General features: G+C 62.2%; 1 protein-coding gene across 3 annotated transcripts in view; it reads left to right on the forward strand.

Moving 5' to 3' along the window:
- The window catches only part of ASIC4 (acid sensing ion channel subunit family member 4), a 62,631-nt gene that overhangs the window by 11,289 nt on the left and 25,075 nt on the right, over window positions 1–26,267 (forward strand). For 2 of the 3 annotated variants that reach the window (XM_074145177.1, XM_074145178.1), the window contains exon 1: window positions 24,260–24,835. The exons of the other annotated variant lie outside the window; for it this stretch is intronic. In XM_074145177.1, the coding sequence (XP_074001278.1) occupies window positions 24,260–24,835 (576 nt within the window). Of the gene's footprint in view, window positions 1–24,259; window positions 24,836–26,267 lie in introns of those variants that run through there. 3 annotated transcript variants of the gene reach the window in all.

Genomic DNA, 26,267 nt, shown 5'->3' on the forward strand with positions numbered 1-26,267 from the left:
CCCATGGCAGCACCCCCACGGCACAGAGCATCGCCCCCAAGAGCGTGGGCCAGGATTGCTGTGTGGGAGCAGGAGCAGTGGGTGCCTGGGTGCGTGGCTACCGCTGGCCAGGGCAGCAGGGCTCTGGGGCTGCCAGCTGCTGGCCCGGTGCTGCGAGTGAGGGCTGCTGGCACGGTGCTGCAGCAGAGGATTAGGTTTGGTGCAGGGGAGCCGGGCGAGATGCTTTGAAGTCTCATGAATATGAATCAGTGGCTTGGGGCGGGGAGCGGAGGGTCTACGGCTAATCTCTCCCTTGCCATGGTGACAGGTGTGACAAACAGCGTGGGGGCCGGGAGGCGAGGGCAGGGAGCAGGCAGGGGACAAGGGATGGGGGCTGCCCTGCTGACACGAAAGGCAACGCTGGCGAATGAGGATGGGTGGCTGGGGTGTGCCGGGGTGCTGCACCCAGGGCTCTGCAGTGCATACCGGGAGCATCCCAAATCCTTGTGCCCACCCCAGCTCCTCCTTCCCCCACCCTGGCAGGGTGCTGTCCCCAGGGATGCTGGCACCCCGCTGGGCTGTGGGCCCCGGGGCAGAGCTGCTGGCAGTGCCCAGCTGACTGGCACAGCACTGAGGGTGCCCAAGCTCGCTGCCAGTGGCCGGGCAGGGAGGGCAGGGTGGGCACGATTTGGCCCCTTGGGGCCAGCCATGCGGGCAGCATGCAGCCGTCTCAGCTCAGCCCTGCTGGATGCTTGGGCAGGGGTACAGGCACATCTGGGGTCAGGAGGACCACAGCTGGAGAAGGGACCCTGTCCCCAGCTCGTCGCGCTGCCAGCCCTGTATGAGCTGTTAGAGCCCCCGCGGGGCTCTGCTGGGTCCTATCGATCCAGGCCCCAGTGCCATCTGCTCGGCGGCGCTGCCTGCTGTACCCCGGGCTCCATGGAGATGTCATGTTTGGGTCTGCTCCTCCTGTGACAGCCTGAAGCCCTCGGTGCTCTCCTAGGAGACAGTAACTAGAGCGGACGCCCGCTCCTAGCAGGACGTGACTGGGGCTTGCAGAAGAGTCTCAGAGATCAATTTGGAGGTTGTTTTGATGCTCTCCTGGTTGCAGGTTGGCGGTGGCAGCTACTTGCTCGGCCCAGGGGACCGTGCATGGACAAGCACTGCCTGGCGATGCACGGTGGTGCTCAGTGAAACTGTTTGGGCTGGCTCGTGCCACAGGGCAGGCTGTCAGCTTTGCAGCCCCATGAAAGCTGTGGGTGCTGTCAGTGAAGCTGCCATCTGCTCCCAGAGGTGCCCAGAACTGCCCTCTCTGCCCCAGCACCCATGGCGCAGGACCCTGTGCCTCTGTGATGGGGCAGAGCAGGGAGCAGGGGATGCCATCCCAGTCCCGGAGTGCTTGCCAGAGGACAGGGAGGGGAGAGTCAGGGCTGGAGTGACATCGCGGCAGGAAGACAGACAAATGCAGAGCAGATGTTTAATTATCGGCACAGCATTCTCGGATCCCTGGAAATCTCTGCATCCAAATGTAGATATTTTACGAGATCATACAATTCTGCTGAGAGCTGCAGCCGTGATACAGAGCCCACAAACCAGTCACCCCACCTTCCCATGGACCGCGTATCACCGGGGCTGGGGTGATTTGCCTCTGCTGTGGATGGGGCACCCATGGGGCTGGAGCCGGGCCGGAGACAGTCACCAGGAACCGTGTAAGGCTCTCAGGGATGAAGCGCTGCCACAGGCTCACAGCCTCGGAGGGTCAGCCTTCCATCCATCCTGCTACATCCCACCCTGCAAGGACATGCTGGGATGCGGTGGCTGGCCCCAGCACCCAGCAGGGAGCCTGGCCAAGCACAGGGGCAGGCAGGGGCTGGAAACTGCCTTCTCCTTACATCGATCACCTCTTGCAGCCGGTCCCTACTGGCCCAGACAACTTGTAGACATTTCTTAAGTCCTTTGAGACCTTTGAGGTCTCTGTTTTATACTGTAAGAATTGTTGGGCATAGGTGCATGTGTGATCCCTGTGGACAGGATGTCTCTGCTGTATCTCACATCCCTCCTGTGGCCCTTGGCTGTTCTCTGGCACGTCTTGGGCAGACAGAGGGCTCTGCCATTGGCAGAGTGGGAGCTGGGGGAGGCACAGGCAGGGCAGGCAGCAGAGCCAGCCAGGGCCCTGGGCTGGCCTGGGCTTTATGCACCGCTTGCCTCTTGGCTGCTGGAGGAGTTGGAAAGGCTGCCTGGCCTGCTGCAGCCACATGCTGCTGTAGGTCTCTCAAGACAGGGACGTACTGTAGGTCCCTCAAGACACCCCAGCTTGAGGCTGCAGACAGACGTAGGGTTTGTCTCCAGCAGAGACGCCAGTGCTGTGTCTCTGTAGTAGCATCATCCAGGCAAGGGCTGGCGGAGGGCAGCCCCGCTCTCCCCGTCTGGGCACTCCGGAGTCAGCAAGAAGAAAAAAGTACAGACTGGCACTCACCCAAGGGCAGGAGCGAGGGGCACCAGGGCAGAAAGCATTGAAGACCCTTCTCCTGCATCACCGCAAGAGACCTCTGCAGCCCGGGGGAGCCCCCCAGGCCAGGGCTCTGCTGCAGGAGTGGGTTCAGCACGGGGAGCACTAGGCTTCCCTGAGTCCCCCCGCTCAGTCCCACAGAGCTGCTGGGGAGATGCCCGTGCTGAGGGAGGGATTTCCAACAGCACATCAGGGATGCCGGCGGTCTCTCCCTGGAATGGCCGGCTTGTCCCTGGCAGCCCAGCCAGCCTTCCCTCCTCAGCAGTTACTGCCATGTCCCCTGAGGCTGTAAACATTTTGGATTCCCTGCCTCGCCTGCTCAGGCACCTTGCAGATTCAGGGCATGTTGCTGTCTTAAAACCTATCAGGTTTCCTGTCACCTCTGGGGGCCCATGAATCTGCGGGCTGGTGGTGGAGCTGGAACTGAAATGACCCTGCAGGGGAACGGCTCTGCACACCCCTCGCACCACCTCCAGCTCCCAGCGCGGCTCCTCAGCCCACGGGTTTATAATTGCCCCCAACCCACGGGAAAGTGCTCTGGCCCCGCAGGGAGGAGAGCAACTTCCATCATGCTGGAACCAGGTGCTGTTCCCAAGCTCAGCCGGAGCTCCCAGGGAGTCCCGGACAGTGGGGGACCTCCAGCCATGCCCAGTGCCGTGCCATGCCATGGCTGCCAGCTCTGTCAGTGGGCGCAGAGCTGGGGCAGGCAAAGGGCCTGTCACTCCTGCCAGCCTAATAATCCAGAACGTAGAGGCCAGGACATTTTTCTTGCCGCTGTCACACTGCTTGGACAGGTCAGCTGTATCCCTGCCCCAGGGAAGGGGGGAATTAGTGATGCTGTGAGTGCCGGAGCCCCACCGGGCAGGGGCAAACAGGGGCTACATGCGCAGCCGACAGCCCCAAACCCTCATAAATCTCCCTCGCATGGCCCATGGCTCACCTAAGTAGATTTGATTTGTCAAATATTAAAATTAATTTAGGATTGAGTGGCGGCCTGTGTGCATGCCCTGCTCTCTTGCCTTCCCCCCGCCACCACCTCTGCTCCTGCCCAATGCATCATCCCCGGCCCCGCGCTCTCGCCCCAGCCGGGGTGCCGGGAGCCGGGATAAATCATCCTGCCGCCGCACTCAAAGACGAGCCGATTGCTTGCTCGGCGGCAGGGGATCACAGGGGAAATCACACCGCGTGCCGCCCGCTCCGTGCCGGGGGCGGGGGAGATGCCACGCTTAGGCAGAGATTTATTTATTTGATTTTACTGGGCTGGGATTTTTTTTTTTTTTTTTTTTTTTCATCTCTCAAACGCCCGCCAGGGAATTGCAGCCCCTGGAATATTAATGCCACGCAGGACGCTGGCTCGTTAAAATGTCACCTGGCTGTAATTTCTCCTGCGCTTATTATTCCCTGGGGAGCACGAGCTCCCATCCCTCCCTGCCGGCGGCGGTCCCAGCACACGGGGCAGCCCTGCCCGTCCCCCTTTGCCGCAGCACGATGGCTGCTCCATCACGTCGCCCGAAATGTTCCTGGCCCTCTTCCACCACCGCAGCGGTGGGCTGCACCGCCTCCGGTATCTCCTGCTGAGCTGAGCCCAGCCCCAGGGACCGATGCTGGGAGAGCCCTGTGCCACTGGCCAGCACCAGCATGGTGCAAGCCCAGCCTGGCCAGCAAGAGGGACAAGGGGTGCCAGCATGGGCAGGGGGTCGGCCAGCGGGCAGTGCCAGCCCGGGCTGGGGGCAGGGTGGCACAGGGAACAGCTGCCTTAAGGAAACTTTGGCTCAGTTCCTGCAAATTAATGTTTTTTTCCCAAACAGTTTCCCGGCGCTAAGCGCGACGCGGGGAGCAATTATCTTTAGTGTCGATGTTATTACCATAAAAATTGCATTGAGGACTTTTCTCCTCCGATTAGAAAGTTAACGATCATCACTGCCTTCATTGTTCCCCGCACCGTGCTCGCTCTAATAAAGAGTCTGTGCACTTTACTTTTCACTTAGCATGAAAATTACCCAGCTGCTGCTGTGCGCGGCTGAGCAGCCCCCGCGCTCCCCTCCTGGTGACGGGCCCCTGGCAGGTACCAGTGGGGACCGCCCCCCAGGGATGGACGGGCTGACCTCTGGGCTTCCCCTTGCGGTGGGGGACGGGGGTCATCTCGGGGTGGGGGATGCTGACATCAGGGCTGCCGGTGTCAGCCATGGGAGTACCGAAGGGAGGCTTTTCCATGCGCTCTCCTCCAGGGATGTGCCGTCAGCGGTCCCTGCTCATGCCCCTACGGGCATCCCCAGCCCTCAAAACCCAAACCCATGGGGGATTGCTCCTGCTCCCCTCACTGAGAGCTTGGAGTGGCTGGGATGGGTCCAGCCTCGCCGTGTTGGCTGCACTCCCAGAGCGAGCCTCTGCCATGGCTCTCCATCCATGGCCAAGCCTGGGGTCCCTCCTGGCCACCCCTGGTGGTCAGGGGCCGAGGAGTGAGCCCAGCTGCTGCCAGCTGTTTGCCTGCCCTGGTGTGCAGGCAGCGCAGCATCACTGCTGACAGCGAGCCGGCGCTGTGCCTGCCTGTGGACATCCAGGCACTCACCGTCAGTCCTACCACCTGTGATTTTCACAGGGAATATTTGTATCATTTTGCTTGATACCAGCATAGCTCTTTAAATTCTCCAAGTGCTGTAAAAATCTTAGCTAATCTTCAGAGAGGTTTTTTTTTTTTTTCCCTCTGAAGCTCTTCATTACTCCTTAATTGTTCAAACTTCTCTTCTTTTCCTTCTGATTAAAAGCAGATTTTAAAAGTGCAGTTCAGTTTCTCAGCTATTTTCAAGTCAAATGGATTCCATCCCCCTCTCCATGTATTAATAACCTGTTCTCGTGCATCCCCCAGTGAGCCAGTAAAAGCCCTTCTGAGCAGAGACAAGGTGACAGCAGCGCTCCGGAGGGAGCGATTGGAAGGGGGTTACAGCTTGGAGGGAGAGAGATCCATCCATCCAGCTATCTATCATCCACCCCGCTATCATCCATCTACCCGAGAAATAACATTTGCAATTCCGCTTTAGCTCTTCCTAATAATCATTAATTTTTTTTTTACCTTCCCAACCAGCAGCAGGAGGAGACGCGGGGGTTTGGGGCGCAGGCAGCGCCGCGGGGCTTGGGGGCTGTGAGGGGACGGTGGGGTACGGTGGGGTAGTGGGATGGGGTGTGTCTGTGTGCTGGCGTGTAGGACGGCTGCGCTGCCAGGGAGCTGGGCCAGGGGAAAGCAGGAGACCCAGCACTGGTCCCCACAGCAGGAGGGAGTGCATGCTGGGCTGGAGAAGCATCTTTCTGAAGGGACTGGGGGACATGGGGACTCTGGGTGTAAAGAGCAGGCACGGTGCTGCCCTGGGCTCTGCCACTGCCTGGCAGGGTGAGCTCGGCTCTGGCCCTGGGTGCAAATGATGCAGCATGGTCCCAGAAAGCCCCTGCAAAAACCCGGCCCCCAGCCCAGCTGGCCGGCCGTGGGAGACAGGACAGTGATGGATTGCAGCACTTACACATCTTCCCAGGGAGGAAATGCCAGGTCTTGCAGGGCTCCGTCAGCTGTCGGCAGCGGGCAGGGCAGGACCTCAGCCGTGTCGGGGAGAGGGTGCTGATTTCTGATCAGCAATGCAGAAGGCGGGAGGGGGAATCCCAGGTGGCACTGCCCAACCCAAGTACTTCTTCCTCTCTTGGGCACCTTCCCTCCTTTTCATTACACACAACCCTGCACTGGCAATGTCCCCATAAAGCACCCATGCTTGTCTGGAGGTGCCTGGAGGAGATCCCAGCACAGCCCAGGGGATCAGCCACTGTGGTTAATGGTCCCACTCTCCAGTGGGCATCAGAACTGCCCCCACGTTGGTTTGCACCATCTTCGAGCCACCCACCACTCTTAGACCACCACCCACCAGTTGAAGTGATGATAAATGTTTTAGAGCTTGTGAACAACCTCTTTGGTCTTCAGGGTCCCTCAGACTCTGGCAAAGATATTCCTCTGCAGCTCCGAGCCTCAGTGGCCTCCTGGATGGGCATGCAGCAGCCCTGGACCCCTGGCCACATCCATGGCAAGTCTAAGACATAATCTGTGCCCTGCTGGAGAGAGTATCCTCTTCAAAGGTCTCCTCATCCCACTGGATGGCTCAAGCCACCCATCATGCTTCCTACAGAGCAGTATGGGGCAACCAAAGGGAGCTCATGGGGCTGGGAGGTGGGAGAGACAGGAGAGTTTCCAGGGCCTGGCACTGGCACCTGGGAAAGGTTGCAGCAGGGTCCTCCATGCTAGGATCAAACCTTCAGGAGATGCCAGCAGGCTCGTGGCTCTGGCCATGTCATGGGTGGAAGGATGCCGGTGGCCCAGGCACAGGGAAAGCAGCTGTGCACTGGGATGCCAGCATCCCCTCGACTGGCCTGTCCCGGCAGATGGCAGCAGGGATGCATTGCAGCCTGGCAGCGTGTGGGGACCTGCCTTGCGCCCCGACCTTGGAATAATCTTCAGTAGGATTAAGAGCTTAAACGTATCCGTGTAATTGCCAGGCCCCTGCTGAGCTGGAGAGAGTGTGAGTGCCAGCACAGGGAGGCAGTACCCAGGCGTGCCTAGCTCCCTCCTGCTGCCTGCTGCTGCCTGCTGCTGCCAGCACCGCCGTGGCCACCACTGTGAGCCACCACCCTGAGCGTGATGGACAGCTGGAAGTAGGCGAGTGGCTCAAGAGGAGAGGGTGCTTGGCATGGAAAGGGCTGGTCTCCAGGCACCACCAGGGAATGGTCCCCACGGTGTGCTTCGAAGGAGGATGTCAAGCATGCAGGGTCCTGGATGTGCTGCCCACAGCTCCCCAGCATGGCCTCGGTCCTCCTGGGCACCCCTCCAGGAACCCCTCTGTCACCCACCAACCTTGTGCCCAGGGAAGGATGTGGGGCTGCTCCTGTGAGTGCCTTGAGGAATACAGAGGATTGGTCGGGATGCCAGGGGCTGGAGGAGAGTGTGTGTCCTGCCGGGCTGAGCCAGCCTTGGTGGATGATCTGGAAGTATTTTTTCCCCCAAACAGGGGGAGTGGGGCACACGGCTGGCAATGTCTGGACCTGTAGGGTGCTCCGTGTGAGTTTTCAGCACCCATCAGCAATCAGAAGACCTTCAGGGTTGGCAGAGGTGCCCGGGGGTCTCAGACAGCCCTGAGCAGCTCTGGGACAGGGGCACCCAGAGTATCAGAGTGGTCCCTGTCCAGCTGTGCCAAGGGGGTGCCAGGACCCTAGTCCCGGCCTGTCCAGCTGGCGCGGGGGCTTGGCACGGAGCGGGGAGCTGCCATCCCAGCCCCCTCCCTGTCTGCCTAATGGTCCCTGACATTTAAATGAGATTTAGTGCTCAGCCCGATGCTGAATATTCATGAGCCCATGCGGCCCTGACAGCCTGGCTGGGGCTGCTCTCATGATTAATAATTTGTTTTTCCCTATACTGTAAACCTCACCTGCACTCGCTGCTTGCTCTGGCGCTGCCGGCCCCGCTGCTGCCGGGGAGCGCCCATGCCCTTGCCCAGTGGGTCCTTGACCTCCCTGCCTGCTATAGGACACCCATGCTGTAGGACTCCCACCCCGTGGGAGCCCCCCAGGGACCCACCCACAGATGAGTGGCATCTGCCAAGGGCCAGGAACCTCTTCATCACTCCAAGCGGGCCAAGTCCTGTGGAAGGGGAGCAAGCATCCTGCCTGCTCCTGCCCGCTCCTTCCTGCGGAGGCAGCCCCGGCTGCCCAGCCTCTGCACAAGAGCCCCAGGGATCCTACATGGGCCACCCCAGGGAGGGGTCTGCAGCCCACAGCAGTGATGTCCCTTGTCCCCTTCCTGTACCCTGGGCTGGGTGAAGGCACAAGTCTTTGCCAGTGAGTCCTGGAGTAATTCCAGTTGCCCCCAAATAGAGACACCCTGGAGAGAGGCAACTAAGTCCTCTTGCTGCTTGTATGCTGGGCTCCATCTCTGTTGGCACCAGCCCTGGCGGTGCTGAGCCTGCCGGGCTCTCCCAGGTGGGCAAGCAGTGGGCAGGCAACCTCCAGCTGCAGCACAGACAGCTGCCCACAAGCCCAGCGTCCAGGACCTGCTTTTGGTGCTATTTGTGGCCAGTGCAGATGTCCTCACTGCAAATCCAGCACAGCAGTGCCCAGCCCTGCCTCGGACACCCTGTCATCCCTGGCATCCATACCCAAGGTTGCTGCTCCCAGGAGCCTCGCTCCCAGTCGCGCTGCCGGCCGGCTGTGGTGCAGAGGTGTGTGCCGTGGCACAGCCGAGCAGGACCAGCCCTGGGGAGGTCCCACAGGACCTGGGGGGGGGAGCTGGGGGACCAGGCTGCCATCTCCCCTCTGGCTCAGCAGCTCGGCTCTGGCAGCTCTGCACAAATTGCATAAATATTCATGGCGAACTGAAGGAAATGTGACTGTCCCGGCTGATTACACGCGCCCGTCCTGAAGGCTGCGGCTGCTCCCCAGGTAGTGCTGGCCGAGCGCCTGCCGCATGGCGAGAGGCGGTGAGGGCTCCCCGAGCCAGCCCCGCAGTGCCCACCCACAGCGTGGCACTGGGCACAAAAGCCACAGGGACCCTGCACAGGGCTCGACAAGGGCTGTGAGCTGGGGACATGTTAACCCTCAGCCCTTCCACAAGCTCAAGCCAAGGATGAGGCTTTTCCCTGGCTTTCCCGGGGTGCCCCACCAGCCCCGCCACCGAGCTCAAGGACTGTCCTGAGCGCAGTTCTGGGATGCCCTCTGCCCCGTGACATGTCACAGCCTCTCAGGTGACCCTGGCACGTTCAATGCTGCCTCCACTCCCTGATTCTTTGGGCAGCCATGGGCAAGGAGCGGGACAGAGCTCCTGGGAGGCAGCCTGGCTGGAATCCCCTCACGCTGCCGAGATTAATCCCCTGCAGACCTGAGCAAGGTGCTGGGCTAATAGCCTGATTTATTCCTTCCTGTCTCTCCGGAGCACGCGAGGTTCCCCACTGTGTCCTGAACGACCTCATGCATAATACCATGCACAATCCTATTAACGCCGCCCCGCCACGCGCTCCCTGCTTAGCGCCGCCACTCGCCAATGCAATTTCCCCATGATATATGGGAAAAATAATTGAACTATATTTGAAAATATATTGAGAATTACGACTTGCACCCGGCGGGATTTATAGGGGCCATATTTCACAAAACCACAGCCCCGCACGCCGAGGCGCCCAGTGCTCCCGGGGAGCCGGAGGAGAGACCTGTGGTCACGGCGGGTGCGTGCCCAGAGCCAGGAAGTGGGCAAACGGGTCCCACCACCCTCATGGGGTTCCATGCGTGCCCATGGGAGACAGTGCAGGGCATAATGGGGTCTGGCACAGGCCTGGGTGCAGGATGGGGGTGCCACGGGAGTGGGCGGTGGGTGCAGCGGGCAGAGAGCACCCGGCTGCACCAGGAGCCGAGGTTGCAGCTGCAGCCGCGGGCACAGCCATGTGGGCGCAGCCGCTGCCAGCCAGAGCCCGGCAGCTTAATCCCCTCCCAGCGGGAGGGAGGGAGGGAATGCTCCTGGCATCATGCTGCCTGCTCAGCTGCTCGCCTCTGCTCACCGTGCTGGGCGGCCAGTTAGCCAGGCACTGGCGTCCCCTAGCCTGTCACAGGGTGTCCCCTTGAGGGGCTGATGGCTCCCTGACCATGCCAGCCCACACGCTGAAGGAAGCAGGGAAGGAGCTGAGGACTCTGCACAGAGCTCCAAGACCTGCTCCCCTCCACAGCCACCTCTCTGGATCCTTCGGCCCCAGTGCTGCCCTGCCTGTGGGGTGGCATTTCCCTGCCTGGCTCTGGATGCCAGATGCGGTGACAGTGGCTTAGTGCTCAGGGGAATCGTCCCTTCCCTCCTCATCCCCACCCTCACCTCCCACACAGCCGCCCCCTGCTCCCTGCCCACATGCCCCAGGCAGCCCTGCCCCAGCCCCTCCAGTCCTGTTTGCAATGCCCAGCACGTCCTCGGCACCGTGGGTGCCGCTGGCACAGGTGCCGCAGGAAACATTAATCTTTAATTTCCTGTCAAAACCTCTCGCCGGAGAGAGCAGCGCCTGGCATGGGGGTGCAGCAGATGCCTGCTGCGATTGGGGGGCCATCAGGCAGGTTGCCCTGGGGCGTGGGGAGCTCGGCTGCATCACCCAGCCCTCTGCTGTGTCTTGCAGCTGCGCATCCTTGCACCCAGGGTGGGCAGGGAAGGGGCAGAGGCAGATGTGTGCCCACCCGCGGGGAGGAAGAGGAGAGAGGCAGCAATGCTGCCTAGATGGAGAAACCCCCCCCAGGGCTGCTGGCTGGGCAAGGAGCTGACCCCGGGGGGAACCCATCCTCTCCCTGGCCCTTGGCTGACCCGGCTGCCCTCCCCTGCAAGGGGAGCACACAGGGATGGGGCATCTTTGCGAGCAGCACCCAGGGCCATGGGGCCAGAGAGCCTTCATCCCTGCGGCCCGTTGAAGGGATCCAGGGATCCCAGGGCATCGCTGTCTGGAGGAAATTCCCAGCGTGCCCTGGGGAAGGGGAGCTATAAATAACCGCCCGTCGGAGGGCGGAGGGGGACTGTTTGGGAAGCCGCTTTGTGATCAGGACAAAGAAGAGGCGTCTTTGCACTTGCTCTTCATTAGCTGCCTTCCTCTGGCTGGCCGGGCCAGGATGCGCTCGCATCGAACGACAGCAGGATGTAGCTGCCGGTGTCAAGGACGCGAACAATAAGGGCTTTAAATAGCAGCGCTGCCTTTGAAACCCGCTCGCCTGCGCCGCAGACAGAGCTCGGGAAAATTGTGCGGCACAAGAAGCCTGGGGACGTGGGAGCAGGGGTGCCCTCACCCCCAGGAAGGGCTCCCGAGTGCCACGGCTGTTGCTTGTGGCCGGGATGCGCAGACCCCTACCCAGGAGTGGCCCAGGATGTCCAGACAGATCCATCCCAGCCCCTCCTGCAGCTCTCGGAGTGGCAAAGTTCAAATCTTCCCCTGCACGGTTCCCTGCTGCCCTGGGTGCGCAATTAATTAGCAGCGCCTCCCACCGCTGCCAGAAAGGTGCCCCTCGGGTTGCCGTCTGCTTTCCTCCCCCTCTGGCTCCAGGGCTCTGATCTCCTCCCGCCGTCCTCCAGGAAATGAGAGAGCACCGCGGAGGCTGCCAGCGGTCCCCCCACCAAGCCAGGGTGCGGAGGCACCTCTTCACCCCCTCCAGGACGAGCCAAACAGCCAAGAGGTGTCCGGCTTAGGGATCTGGTGGCAGGTGAAATGGATAAAGAAGGTGCTCTGCTGTCTCGGGGAGCCCAGCTCCCTGCTGTGCCGGTGCAGGAAGGTCCTAGCCCGGAGTGGGACATGGGGTTGGGTACCTGGGAGCTGCACGCCAGGCTGATGGAGAGAGATCGGAGCCGGCGAGCCACGTGCGGGCACGTGCATGTGCACGGGGGGGCCCGGCTGCGCGTATTAGCAGGCCCTTAAATCAACACAGCACTTCAGACAGGAAGGAAATAGGCTTTGCCGACGGCAGGAGCGGCACTTGCTTTGTGCACATTACAGAACATCAGGAAAATGTCAAATTTACATAAAAATGATACAAACTCATTGGAAGAAACATGCATCCAATTATCGGCCCCAGCGCTGGCACGGCTCCGCAGCCAGAGGCTGGCCGGCCGGCTGGCTGCAAGGGACCCAGCCCCGGGGCACGCATTTCATCTCTGGGTGTTTAACATCAAAGCAACAAACAGCCTCGGCTCTGCTGGCTGCCCTGCTCCCCCGCTCCCTCCCGCACCGCCCCCGCACAGCCCGGGCACGGGGACGGGGGTGGCAGTGCCCAACCATGGCTGGTGGGGGGTTTGTCCTGCTCCTGCCAGGGGATGGTGGGGAAGGGCAGAGTGGTGACAGCACCCCAGCATGGCAGGGGCACTGGGGGAAGGTGGGGGTACCACCGAGGAGCCCAGAGTAGCAAGGGTGGAGAGCTTGCTTGTGCAAAACCCTTCAGAGATATTGCCAGTGCCAGGTTGGGACCCTGTTCCAGGCTCTGTGCCAGTCTGTCCTGGTGGCCTCTTCCCTCTTTTCTGCTCCTGCCTTTCCTAGAGAATGGCCACCAGCATCCCCAGGGCTGGAAGAAGCCACATCTGACACGTACCTCCTGCTCTGGTGTGGGCACAATATCCTGCATTCACTCTGGGGCTGGGGGCACCCAGGAGAAGGGGGGCTAGACATGGGGACACGGACAGGGGTGTCCCCAGTGGGTGCCCTCCAGCCGTGCTCACTACCTACCTGTGCTGGCATCCCACCCTGCTGCCCAGGATTGATGGCCTGTCTTGCGGCCCCTTCCCGGCACGCTGAATGCTACGTTTCTATCCCTGCTGCCCACCGGGATTGATGTCTCACTGAGCGCAGGCAGCGGCCGTAACTCATGCCCGGGAGCCGGGCTCCCGGCTCGTTACTCACTGGGCACCGTCAGCCGGTGAGTTACGGCTCTGCCTCGCGCCGGGACACCTCAACAGCCAGGGATAAGGGCAGGGGGGACACGGCTGAGGCAGGTGTGGGGCAGGGGACAAGCATCTCTCCGAGCATCCCATGGGCTGGCACACCCACGTGCGACCCGCCAGCTGACTCTATCCCTGGCAGGAGGGTGAGAGGTGGGCACAGAAAGCCCCCCGGGAGGGATGCTGGGGTCCTGGCTGGGGGCGGAGGGTGGCACCGCAGCTGGGATTCCCCGCGCCGCACCCGCCGGCTGGTGCCCGGGCTGCAGCACGCGGGGGAGGCTGACGAGCTGTTAATTACAGGTGCTGCTTGGCTGGTGCAGCGCGTCTCTGCTGCTCGGCTGCCAGAGCCGTGCGGCGGGTGACACACTCCATGATAAATTGATATCCCGTTTAGCATCAATTTTCCCTTCTCTGGTGGCAGACAGCTGTGCTAATGGGATGGGACAAGTGAAAATGAAATAACAGGCCCTGAGCACACCGGCACGCGCCGCACCACCAGCCCTCCTGCACGGCTGTCGCTCCCCGAGAGACAGGCGGGACCCCACGCACCCTGGGGTGGGGGAGCCGTGTGGCCGGCAGCCTGCAGGCAGGGCTGCCTTCATCCCCCCATCCTTCAGCCCTAGCTGAATGCAGCTTGCCGGCTGGCTCTTGGGCACCCCGGGGCAGGTTTGTGGCACGCGGTGTGCCAGCACTGGGTGCCGCCGCCGGGTATGGTGTTCACAGAGCAGGCTTCGAGGCGGGCGCTGGAAGAGGGCTGGTGTTTGCGGCGTGCTCAGCTCTCGGCAGCCAGCGAGGGGTGTTTGGTGTCTGCATCTGTTTGGTGTTTGCAATGCATTTGGCACCTTTCCTATTTGTAGAGCAGCACATAACAAGGAGCCAGCAAAGCATTTGGTTGGCACTCAGTGCCCATGCTATGTCGGGCATCTGCAACGCACACAGTGCCCCAGTTGATGTATGCAGCACCCTTGGTCCCCACGCCAGGTTTGGTGTGTGCGGTAGCCCCTACTCACACTCATAAGGCTCTTTTTGGCACACCCAGCACCAGCCGCACGCTTGTTATCAGGAGTGCATTTGTCAAATTGGTGCCTGCAGTGTGTTTGCCGTCGTGGTGTGCGCAGCACTTGATGCCCACGGTTTGCTTGATGATTGCAGAGTGCTCAGCACTTAATACCTGTGGCATCATCGTTATTTGCACAGTGCTGGCACTCAGTGCCGGCAGTGCCGGGCACATGTGGTGCGCTCGGGGTGCGGGACCCGCCGTCGCTGATGTTTGCAGCCCCTTCAGTGTGGTGTCAGCCACGGTTTGGTGTTTGCCAAGCGCTCAGCGACCTCCGCGGGCAACATTTCGTATTCGAGGTGTGCCCGGCGCCTGTTAGATTTGGCATTTGCAGCGCAGCCGGCGCTCGCTCCGGCCTGCTCTCTGCGGTGTGCTCAGCGTTTTGGTCCCCGCGGTGTGATCAGCGTTCAGAGCAGACTGCTGGCACCGCGGCCGGCACTCAGTGCCAGTGCCGTGCGCGGTGCTTGCAGCGGGCTCAGCCCCCGGTGCCTGCAGCTCCCCGCCGGCTCTGGGGGGGGTGTGCATGCTCGACGCCTGCCCTGCATCCAGCCCCCAGTGCCTGACGCGCTGCTCGCTTGCTGCCTGCTTTGCCATCGCAGCCCCCGACACGGTCGGCACAAGCTTCCTGATGCTTTCGCTATTTGCAGAGCTTGTTGCACAGCCTTAGCGCTGCTTCTGCCATTCAGCCTGTGCTCGGTGCCAGACGCCGGCTCGCTCCGGAGTGGCAGCGTGCTCTGTGCGCACTGCCTGCGCTGGCTCTCACATTCGCAGTGCCATCAGCCCCTGGTTTCCCTGCCGAGGCTCGCTCTGCAGCGCGCTCAGTGCTCACAGCCCAACGTGCATCCCGTGTTCACAGCACAGTTCTCAGTGCCCGTGGCATCATCGGTGCCCTCAGCGCTCGGCGTCAGCCGCCTGTTTGCTGGGAGCTGGCACTCAGTGCCTGAAGGGGTCGCTTTTGGAGTCAACACTTCCAGGATGCTCAACAGTCAGATGTTTTCCCTCTCCTCAACATGCTCAGGATGAAGTCCAGCGAGGTGTTTGGCGTTTGCAGCATGCTCCACACTTGGTGCCAGCAGTGTGCCTGGGGTTTGCAGCACACAGGGCAATGAGGGTGCCCAGCTTCACCATGCCTGGCATGGCACACGTGGTGTGTTTGCTGTTAGCCATGTGCTCCACCGCAGGAGGTACGCGCCGTGCCATCAGCACTTGCAGCCCGTGACGGGGCTGATGGATGTGGTGTGATCAGTGACCAGATGTGCACTGTGCCGACAGTGCACTTGGCTCCAGGGCGCACCGCCGGGCTGAATCCCAGTCCCAGAAGCTGGGCTGTGGAGCTGGCGTTGGGACTTCCCAGTGGTCTCCTCCGAATTCCCACTCCCCCCTGCAGACCCAGTCCAGCCGTCACCTCTCCACCAGCCACCGAGGGGCAGGGGCATTCCCGGGCTTGGCTCCCAGCCCATTGGCCCAGCAATCCTGGGGGGCAGGCAGAGTGCCCCTGCCACACATGCTGTTGGTGGGGCCGTGGCATTAAGGTCGAGATTTTAATCACACAGATGTCAGGAAAAGGGGAGCGATGGTTCCCATGGTAACACTAACTCTGCCCCTGGCCCGCGGCACGGCGGCTGTGCACGCACCGGGCCACCATGGGCACCATGCGGCTGAGCTACGGCTGCTTGGGGACCCATAACTTCCAATCTCCTGACTTGGGTGCATTTAAAACCTCAGCCCTATTGCTGCGCTGAGGCAGCTCTGCCGGCAGTTTATGGCTCTGTTGTTTTTAGGAAAGGCAAGCGGGAGGCAGGAGCCGCCTGGGCGAAGGGCTGCGGATGGGGCAGGAGGAGTGGTCCAGGGCCAGGAAGAGCCGCAGAGCACTGACTGGGCGCTGGGTGCCGGTGGCTGCAGGGGACAGGGCAGGACAGGGCCTGTGGGCACAGCTGAGTGTGAGGGAGCAGCTGAGCGATGTCTCTCAGAGCATGAAGAGTAGATCCGCACGCTCCGCTGGCTGGGCACGCTCCCATCCGGCTCCTCGCATCCCTCAGGGCCAGGGCCAAGATGGAGGAGCTGCGGTGGGTGGGTACCAGCCTCGCTGCCCGGTGTGGGTGCTGCTGGGGTGTCAGCGTTACCTGTGCCCCGTACCAGGGCTAGTCGCAAGCTGCACCTCCCCAGAGGTGCCGAGAGAGCCTGGTGATGGGCTCCCTGCCACTGCTGTGCTGTGCTCCAGCCCTGTGGCATCCATCTCCCTTCTGCTCCCATGCCAGCACAGGAGAGAGCTGCTCCCTGGTGGAGGATCAGGGTTGTTTGGGGTGGGATAGGGCTCTCATCCTCCCTGAGCATGACAAGAAGGCTGAACCCATCTGCATGCTGTCTCTCCAGCGTGGCACAGCTCTGGGCATGTCCCCTTGGCTATGAGGTGCCCTCCCAGCTGTGCCAGCTGTGCCCGTACAGCTGTGTTCAGCAGGACCCCTACCCACACATGCAGCCGTGCACGCCGGCATACCAGCCCTGACAGGGGTGCACCGGGGCTGGCGCTGTCGAGGCAGGACTGGGACGCCCAACTGGTGCTGGGGGGCTGCACACGGTGGCTGGGGCTCATCTCAGTACTGTGGGGGCCTCCCACGGCTGGAAGCAGGGTGGTCCCCCCGGCTCAGCCCAGTTCATCCATCCATCATCCCCTGCTCTGCCCATGAGCCAGAAACTGCTGGTAGGCTGCCTTAAGGGCCCATGCTCCCCCCAGCTCCTTTTTACCTGGAGGTCTCCTGGCCTCGCCTATGATCAGGGAGGACTGTGGCCAAGGTAGGCTGCCCGCCCTCCAGTTGCCTTTGCTTGGTTACCACTTGGGAGGGAGCGAAACAGGGGGGTGCCTTGCTCACAGAGGGGCCTGGGGAGGCTTGACCATCTCCCACAGCACTGGCTGGAGCATCTCCCAGCCCCGATGCTGCCCTCCCTGCCGAACTGCTGCAGCTCCCGTAATGTATTCATCCCAGGGTGCCCCGGTGCAGCTGCAATATCATTATTGGAGTTTATTACACCATTAGCTTTAAACTTTTATAAACCACCAGGCAGGTGACAAGTGGTGGAGGGGCGGGGGGACGCTCACGCTGCGAGCAGAGGGGCTGTGCAGGGACAGGGCTGGGGACCGTCCCAGCAGGGTGCTAAGCCCAGTCTCCCTGCTGTGCTGGTGCTTTTGCTAGTGGTGCAAACCCAGTGGCACCCCAGGCATGTGCCTGGCCACCAAACTGCTTGGCACAGCGCAGCCACGTGCCAGCCTGCCCGGCTGCCCTCCTCAAGATGTCAGAGACCAGGGAGCATCAACCAGCTGCAGCAATAAAAGGCTATAAAACCAAACGTGTGTCTCTGCACGCTGCAGCGATGGCTCCCAGGACGCCTTCTCCTTCCTAACAGCACTGAGGGCAGGAGGGACCGCACTCACCCCAGCACCCTGTGCTCAGAGACAGGCCTCCTGCTGCCACGCAGCCACTCTCCGGTCACATCTGCGACGGCCTTTCCAGCCATGGGGGATGCTCTGAGGGTGGCGAGGCCATTTCCTCCACTCCTCCCGCTCAGGACTGAAGGGCAGCATTAGCTGAGCCTGACCTCCTGCCGGTCACGGGCCAGTGAGCGCTGTCGGACCCAGAGCCTGGAGATAAGTGCTGAGCTGAGCATCCTCCTAGGGATGCTGAACACCTTCTGTGCTGAAATGTGTGCCCATCCTGCTGGGAAGGGGGGCTTTACCTTGCACTTCTCCATGGATTTGGGAGGCTTTTAGGTGTTTTTTCTCCCAGTGAGGATGTGTGTGCAGAGAGATCAAGTGGCTGGCTCAGTTTGGGGGTGTTTTGCACTGATGGGGTCAGAGCAGAACACGGATAAGGGATGACGGTCGCTGCTGCTCCTCTTGCTTTCAGCCTGGCAGAGCCAGCGCGGTGCAGGTCCATGGCACAATGGGTTTCTCAGATGGAGACCAGGAGTTAGGGCTGCTGTGCACAGGTGGGCAGCCCGCTGCCTGCTGCCTCCCTCGGGCACAGGGGCAGGGGCTGGCTGGGATGGGGGCACAGCTGAGTATCTCTGGGTGAAGGAAATAAGGAGGGCAACCAACAAGTTCTCAGCTGCTCCCCGGGTTAAATACGATGGAATCAGCCTGAGACCAGCACAGACCCTTTTCTTCTATGAAGTGGGTTGGGATTTGATCCATTACCCCATTGACAGTCCATGGGATCTAACCCAGCTCTGATGTGGGCAGACGTTGTCCCAGATCCTACTGAAACTCACCCCTTAAATTCTTGGAGGCAGGACCCCAGAAGCCACATAAACCCAGCGTTGTTTTTCTGGCAACAGCAAAAGGTGTCCAGGGCACCTTGTGCAAGCCTGTGCACACAGCTTACAAAAGAGACTTTGTAATTGAGGTTTTGCGCTTAATGAAGGAATAAATTGAATGGGAGTGTTGTCCTTAATTGGGGTGTTGCATTAATTAAGATATTGCACTTAATTGGGGTAAAGCATTTAATAAGGTATTGTGGTTAATGGGGGTAGTTTACGTAAGTGGGGTCAGTGCGTTAATGGGGTGCTGCATCGCCGATGCATCTGCTGGCCCTGGCAAACCTGTCATCTGCCACCGTGGGCTAAACTGGGGAGCAGCTCCCTGCACATGGGGAGCCCAGCCCAGCCTGGCCACTGCCTGCCCAGGGGACCAGGGCCACCAGCGAGGCTGGTCTGAGGCTCCAGAGCTGCTGCCCTCCCCATCCCAGCACCATGCAGCTGGTAACGGTGTTCATAGCCATGGCTCCTCTCCCTGCCCTGGTGCGTACGGCTCCCTTCTGCAGTTCCCAGCCCTGGTGCGTACGTCTCCCTTCTGCAGTTCCCAGCCCCACTGCTCACTGTGAGTGCAGGAGGACAATGTGGAAGTCTCAGTGAGTGGTGTGCAAGCAGCTCCCATGCCGCCCCACAGCCAGCTCCACGACGGGTGGTGATGCCTGGCATGCTCATCACACTGTTGCCAGCCTTGCTCTCCTGTAATCAGAGTGGACATCTTGTCATCCCACATCTCCCCACAGCTGAGGCGCTCGCTACCCTCGCCATGGAGCCCGACCTGCCGGGTGGGCACCGTCTGCATGCCAGGGAGACCGGGGGAGGAGGCTGCACTTGTTAAAGCCGACGTGTTTGCAAGGGTCCCAGAGGATGCGACCGGCGCGAGACAGCGCTGAGCGCTGTGGCCAGCTGGGCTCCACAGTCACGTTTCCTTCAATTAGATCAAAATTAATGATTGCCCCAGATCCACTTCCCTCTGGGCGTGGGGCCACGAGCGTTGGCTCCAAGAGCATGTGGAGCTGGCAAGAGAGACACGGCAGCCAGCTCACGGGCTTGGGCCAGTGGCAAAAGTACCCAGCAAGCACAATCCATGTCCTGGACAGCTTGGACTAGCAGGGGATCAGGTGGGGACTCCCTGCTGGGGTATTCTGCCCCAACTCCTGTGTCCCCCATCCGCATGGGCTGCCCCAGCCACAGCACCCTTTGGTCCCCCGGTGCCCATGCTGAGGAGCTGCAGCCTTGCAGGGTGGCCGGGAGTGTGGGCTCACTGCAGCGGCACAGCACCGGTGCCGGAGTGTGGTGGGAGGTCAGGTGCTGGTACAGCAAAGGGTCAATCCATCAACTCAGTGGCAAGACACGGAAATCACAACCAAAACCTCATCCAGATTGGCCTAAGAATAGAAATGGACAGTGTCTGTGTCTTGAGGGGGATGAATCATCATGAGGGTGCTGGAGAGCACTACAGCAGGATCAGTCCCATCAAGCACCCCTCCAGGCTGTGGGCCAGCTTCTCCCACGTGGAGACTCCACCTAACCCCTGCTGCCTTCTACCATGTGTCAGGGCCCCCTGCTCTAGAAAGACCCCTCCTTCTGTGCTCACAGCAGTTATTTTGTCTATGGATGCAGCCTCTTAGCCTCCTCTGCTCTCACCCAAACCCCCAGTGCCTCCAGCTGGTCTGCTCTCTGTTATTGCCATCCTCTCTACTCTTTCCAATTAGTTTGTATTTTTCTTGATGTGTGGTCCTGGACCAGGCACAGGGCTCCCACAGAGGCCTCGCCGCCAGCGAGTGCTTCAGAAGCCTTGTGAACGATGCTCCTTCTCACGCAGCCCTGGGCAACGTCCTCCTTTCCACCGAGCTCAGTGCAGTTGCAGGGCAGCCAGACATCCCACATTAAACTGGCAGATCCCATATCCCAAATGAACGAGGCTCCCCCTGCTTTTTTCCTCGCTCCCGGATGCTTTTCCAAGCAGCTGCCTGGCTGCCGGGCATTGGAAACGCAGCTTCTGCACGCACAGATAACCGCACCTGCACCGAGCATCCTGCCCGGGGGTGTCCAACCCTCCGCACGCCTTGTTTATCCACCTGGGACTGTCCTGGGTGTCAGTGCTAAACTCAGACAGGCCCACACTGCTGCCCGCTGCCAAGCCGGGGCTCTGCCCTGCTCTCCTGCCCCCTCGGCAGCCCTGCCCTCCGGCTCTCCCTCCACTCGCTGGGCGGATTTGCTTCCCGCCCCAGCCCAGCTCTTGGCGCTTGTCCTTTTGAATTGTATCTGATTGTTTTCAGGCCATTTCTCCGATTTGTCAACATCATTTCGAATTCCAGTCCTGTCTCCCCCGGCGCCCGCAGCCTCCCCCCGTCATCTGAGTGTAGTGCGCGGGCCCTGCGCCAAGCCCCTGCCGCTCAGCATCCTCCGGGCTGGGGGGCGCAGGGGTGAACAAGGGGGACCCCCCCTTTCCCGATCTGCCAGTGAGCCCTTAGCTGGCTCTCCCATCCTGTTGGCTTGCTTGCACGGTGGCTAGTGAAGTCAGCACTCGGGAGCCCAGGGCACTGGGCTTCTCCCGACTCTTAGCATCAAACCCAAGGGCTGGATATGGGAGCATCAGTGGGCAGAGAGGCTCTGCAGCTGCTCATGGCTGGGTGGAGGAGCAGACGAGCCCCCCTGCACGCTGCAGAGTCCCTCATCATGGCTTCATGCCCCCATGTGCAGGCCTGAAGTACTCAGCCACAGGTGGGAGGCTCTGGTGCAGAACCGTGAGACGCAGACATGCTGCCAAATGGCGGTACGGGCCATTCCCAGCTGGTCCTGTGCTCACTGCCTTGTCTGGTCCCAGGAGAAAGCAGCCCCTGAGCCCAGCTCCCTCCCCTCCCAGCCGTGCTGCTTCCCTGCTCCCTGCACCTCCAGCCCCATGTGTCTCCAGGTGTGCCCTCTGCCTGGGTGCTGGTGGCCATGAAACCACAGCCCTCCCTGCTCCGTGGCTTGCAGGAAGCCTGCAGCTGCAGCTGGGGATGGGGCTTGTGATTTGGGTGCCACTCACTTGGGCACAGCTTGATCCCAACCCAGCCTGGCTGCACTTCAGCCCCATGCCTTGGGTCATCCTGCAAGGGGATGAGCCCCCAGTACCCATCTGCCCTTGCTGGGTGGCCAGGTAGGACCAGGACATGGCAGGGGAGGAGAGGCAGGAGAGGAAGGAGGAGAGGAAACATCTCCTTGGCTGGACAGGAGGGGACCTTGCTGTGGGGAGGGTGCTGAGAGGTGTCCTCATCCCAGGTGGCAGATGCTGCAGTCTCCACGGTATGGAGGCCAGGGCCGTGCAAGGAGCCGAGAGGCAGTCCTGTTCCTGTGCTGTGACTGTCCAGCAGTCCACAGAGGACACTGAACTCCTGCCAGTTTCACACTGGCAGAGCTCGGTTTGCCCCGTACCTTAGGATCTGTGCTTATGGGGTGGACGGCCTGGTAGATCCTCTGTGTCCTCACGCCCTCTCCGCCACGACACTGAGAGATGCGACACTGCAAACCAAAGACCCAATGCTGGCCATTGCCTTGAACCCCAGAACCTCCTGGCCACAGGATCAGGCCCTTGCTGCCCACAATGCTTGCAGGGCCAATCATCCCCTGCAGGGCCAAGCAGCCCTGCAGAAGCAGCCTGGGGCCGGTGGCTGTGTTGCTGGGGCCCCCCGTGGCGGTGGCGGTGTTCGGGCCACCTGCCCAGCCTGCTCCTTGCTGTGCCTCTCGGAGCTGGGGATGCGGGGCTGGCACGTGCGCACCGCATCCCCCGGGCAGGGTGACGCGGGCGGCCGGGGCTGTGCGTGCTCCCTGCCGGAGGCAGCCTATCATGCTGTATTGACCCGCACAGAGGCAGGAACATGTGTGCCATGCACAGATCGATGGGAAGATTGAAGATGTGTGTGCGCTTGCCGGACGACTGGGGAAAGCTTTGCCGTTGGCATCGGCAGCACAGTGAAGGTCACGCTGACCTGCGGCGCAGTCCCCGGGGAGAGGCGAAGCCTCTTGTCGAGCTCATGGGCGGCTGTCTCATCACTTGTCCTCCGGGGACCCCGGTTTCTCAGCCAGGCACGCACCTCCCCGGCAGAACCACGTCTCCTGGGGGGGAGGTGTACCTGGTTCTGGGCTTGTTCTGGAGGCAGGGAGATGGTGTTTCCTCCATCACTGTGCCACTAGGCAGGGTCGCAGAGGGTTGCTTGACTTGTGGGTGAGCGGTCCGGCTCAGCCTTTCTAGCAGAGCTAACCCTCTGTCACCGGCTGGGGAAACTGAGGCAAGGAAGCTGGGAGAGATCATGACTTGCTGGCAGAAGGTGCCGCGCATGGGGAGCAGCCAGATCCAGGTGCCGTGTGGCTCTGGGGTTGGTGCCGCAGGGTGAACCCCTAACCTCAACACAGCTCTGACCCCACTGAGTGATGAGCAGAGCCCCTCTGCTGTGCGCAGGATGGGGCAGGAGGGCACCCTGCTTCACCCACTGCGTGTGGGGCAGCGCTGCCATGAGAGCTGGGTCCTGCGTGGGGCTGTGCACAGCGTGCCGTGGAGGGAGCAGAGCCAGACCCCCAGAAGAGGGGCAGGGGCACAGCAGGGCAAGGGAGAGCGAGGATGACCCCGGCTCAGCCTTTCCAACAGAGCCGGTCACCGCCGGTGGTGCCCCCCACTTCTTGTGCACTGCCGTGGGGAAACGGGGAGCCCAGCGTGCCGCACAAAGCGGGGTGGGGGGCAGAAATGAAGCTGGGGGAGCCCCGCCCGGGCGCACAGCAAGCGCGGTGGGGAAGGGGAGCGGCGGACACGGGGGGTGGGTGGCGGTGCTGCCGCCCTCCCGGCTCCGGGGCACCGAGGAGCACGGGGGGGGGGGGGGGGGGGTACGACGCGGGGAGGTGTACCCCCGGCGCCCCGTCTTCAGCCCCGCTCCGGCGGCGGCTTGCCGGCCGCGTCTCGGCGTGGCCGGGGCCGGGACCGGGACCGACGGGGCTCGGCGCCCGCCGACGCGGGGCGCGGCGGGCCGTGGCAGGGAGGCGGTTAACGGCCAGGGAGCCGCCGAGGCAGGAGGAGTCCGCAGGCGGGCGAGCAGGAGGGGGCCGCCGGGCGAGCTGCCCGCAGGCTGCCCGCCCCCGCCGAGCCGAGCCGAGCCGAGCCGCGCTCTGCCCCGGGGCGCACCGGCCGGCGGGGCACGGCGGGGCGAGGCGGCGAGAGCGGCGGCGGCGGTGGCGGCGGGGGGCAGTCTCCGTGCCCCGCCCGCCTCGGCACGGCACGGCACGGCTCGGCATCGCACGGCAGGGCGCGGAGCGGCGCGGCTCGGCATCGCGCGGAGCGGCGCGGAACGGCATCGCACGGCACGGCACGGCTGGGTTCCGCTCGGCACGGCTCCGTTCCCCACGGCACGGCACGGCACGGCTCCGGCAGCTCCCGAGCCATTCAAACAAGTGGCTCCGGCAGCACTTGGGAGCCGGGGCTGGGGAAAGGGCACAGCGCGGCTCCCTGCCCCGGAGGCGCCGGGCCCTTCACACTGCCTCTTTTCTCCGGCGCTCGCTCTTTATTTGACGATGAAATAATGTTGACATGTCTTGAATTATTAAGTATTCCCTGGATTTTATTAGCACATGATGCCTAAATGCTGCCTGTATCTGCTGGGGTCTTAACCAGAGAGGAGCGAAGGAGAGAGGCAGAGAGAGCGAGCAAGGGAGAGGAGAGAGAGGGGTTTTTGACAGCTGTATTTGTGCTGATAAGCGAAGGCACAAGGAGACGATCGACTAGTGAGACAAGAGGGAAGCGGCGGCTCGGAGCTGCTGAGAGGGGCTGCGCTTCCCTCCCGAGACGGCTCGGCCCTCCCGGCGCCGTGCTGGGGCTTGGGGGGGACCCGAGCCCCCTCCCAGCGCCTGGCCGGGCTCTCGGCCGGTGCCTGTGCCGGGGGGCAGCTCGCTGGCTGGGCACGCCGGCCGCGCGGGGCAGATGCCGATTGAGATCGTGTGTAAAATCAAATTTGCTGAGGAGGATGAGAAGCAGAAGGAGAAAGAAGAAGGGGATAAGGAGAGCCTGATCGAGGAGCCCGCCCGGCCCCGCTCCCGGGACCTGGCCGCCTTTGCCAGCACCAGCACGCTGCACGGCCTGGGACACATCTGCCGGTCGGGGCGGCTGGGCGTGCGCCAGACCCTCTGGGCATTTGCCTTCCTGGCCTCGCTCGCCTTCTTCCTCTACCAGGCAGCCAAGTCGGCGCTGCTCTACCTGGAGCACCCCCACGTCATGGCCCTGGACGAGGAGGCCATCCGTGAGATGGTCTTCCCCGCCATCACCATCTGCAACATCAACCGCTACCGTCACTCGGCACTCACCGATGCCGACATCTTCCACTTGGCCAACATGACCGGGCTACCCCCCAAGGACCGGGATGGCCACAAGGCCACGGACCTGCTCTACCCCGACCCTGACATGGCTGACATCGTCAACCGCACCGGCCACCAGCTCGACGACATGCTCAAGAGCTGCAACTTCAGCGGCGAGAACTGCTCCTCCCGTGATTTCACTGTGGTGAGTCCAAGCCTGGCTCGGCTTCCCCGGGGACCCCAGCCGGCACGGGGGGCACCCAACCTGCCATGCCTCACCGGAGCAGGGCTCCTTGGCTCGCTCCGGCTGCTGAAGTTTGCATCTCTCTCTGTTTGAGTTTCCCTCCAAGTTTCACACGGAGAGAGAGAGAGAGAGAATCCTCTGTGGGAGCTCTCGGTAGGGCTGAGCACCACAGGATCGGGCTGCCAGCAGCTCCGTGCCGGGGGCATTTCAAGCAGGAGCTGGGTCTGGGGGAGAGGGGGCTCAGTGGTCCCTGGGGTGGGTGTGCAGCGGGCAGGGGGAGAGCTGTGGTGTAGAGCCCCGCTCCAGCCTGCGCTTCCCCTGGGCTGAAGTGCTCTATCACAGAGTGCTTTGCACAGCGTGGGTGGCTGGGGGGGGCGGGACATGGACAGACACAGAGACCCCTTTGCACATAGGGGAGCCCTCCTGCTTGTGGGGAGTTTCGCACTGGGATATGTGTGAATCTGGAGGCTGTGAGCGTTGCACATGTGTGTGCACACACACACTCCCCAAGCCGCTCCGCTCCGGGGACATGGCTACGGCCAGGTGAGCGGGGGGGGGCTGCTCGGGGCTGCCCACTCGCTGCCCAGGGCTGGCTAGCAGGGCCTCCTTGCCCAGGCAGCAAGCTCCCGGCCGGACGCCGCCAGCGTGCAGCTTTCGCTAATATTGAGCCTGGAATCACAAATCCCCGCTGTGGTTTGGGAAAATAAATGTGCTGAACGGGCGGAATACCTGATGGGACCCTTTTCAGACCGTAATGACTCTGGAAATGAGCCGCCTCTCTCCTACGGCTGCCAGGGGCTACTGCTCGGCTGGCTTGCTGCGCTCCCGGGAGCAGTGCTGCCAGCCGGAGCCTGCTCCGTGCCGGGAGGGGGATGCGATGCGATACCATGGGCTGTGCGGGATGCTGGGGGCGGGGGGGAAGATGAGGCTCTGTGGGGCTGGAAATGGCTGATGCAGCATGTCCTGTTTCACTTCGTGCCCATCGGTACAACGCCTGCTCGCTGCGCAGGGTGATGCTGTCCCCAGGAAAGCGCCGTTTTGGGGGGGCTGCCGTGTGTTGGGAGGGTGACGTGGGGCACTGCAGTGGGGTGGGGAGGAGCAAGGGGCAGCGGGGGGGCAGCCCCACACATCCCGGTGTTTTGCTGGGCTCTGTGCTGGCTCCACGCGAGCTGCCTGAGTTTGCCGGGGGAAGTGAGGTTCAGCGGGGCTGGGAGCAGGGAGCTCTGGTGCTGGACAGTCCTGCACATGGCTTGGCCACGCTGGCTCCAGCCCTGGGTTCCTCCTGGGGGGTCCTGCACAGCTTTGGCTTGCGGGGAAGGCAATGAGCCCAGCCTTGGGCCAGGCAGCGGCACAGCATGGCAATGGGATTTGGGGTGTGCTGAGCCACGCTGCC

Source organism: Numenius arquata, chromosome 3 (assembly GCF_964106895.1).
Source record: "Numenius arquata chromosome 3, bNumArq3.hap1.1, whole genome shotgun sequence".
NCBI classification, from domain to species: domain Eukaryota; kingdom Metazoa; phylum Chordata; class Aves; order Charadriiformes; family Scolopacidae; genus Numenius; species Numenius arquata.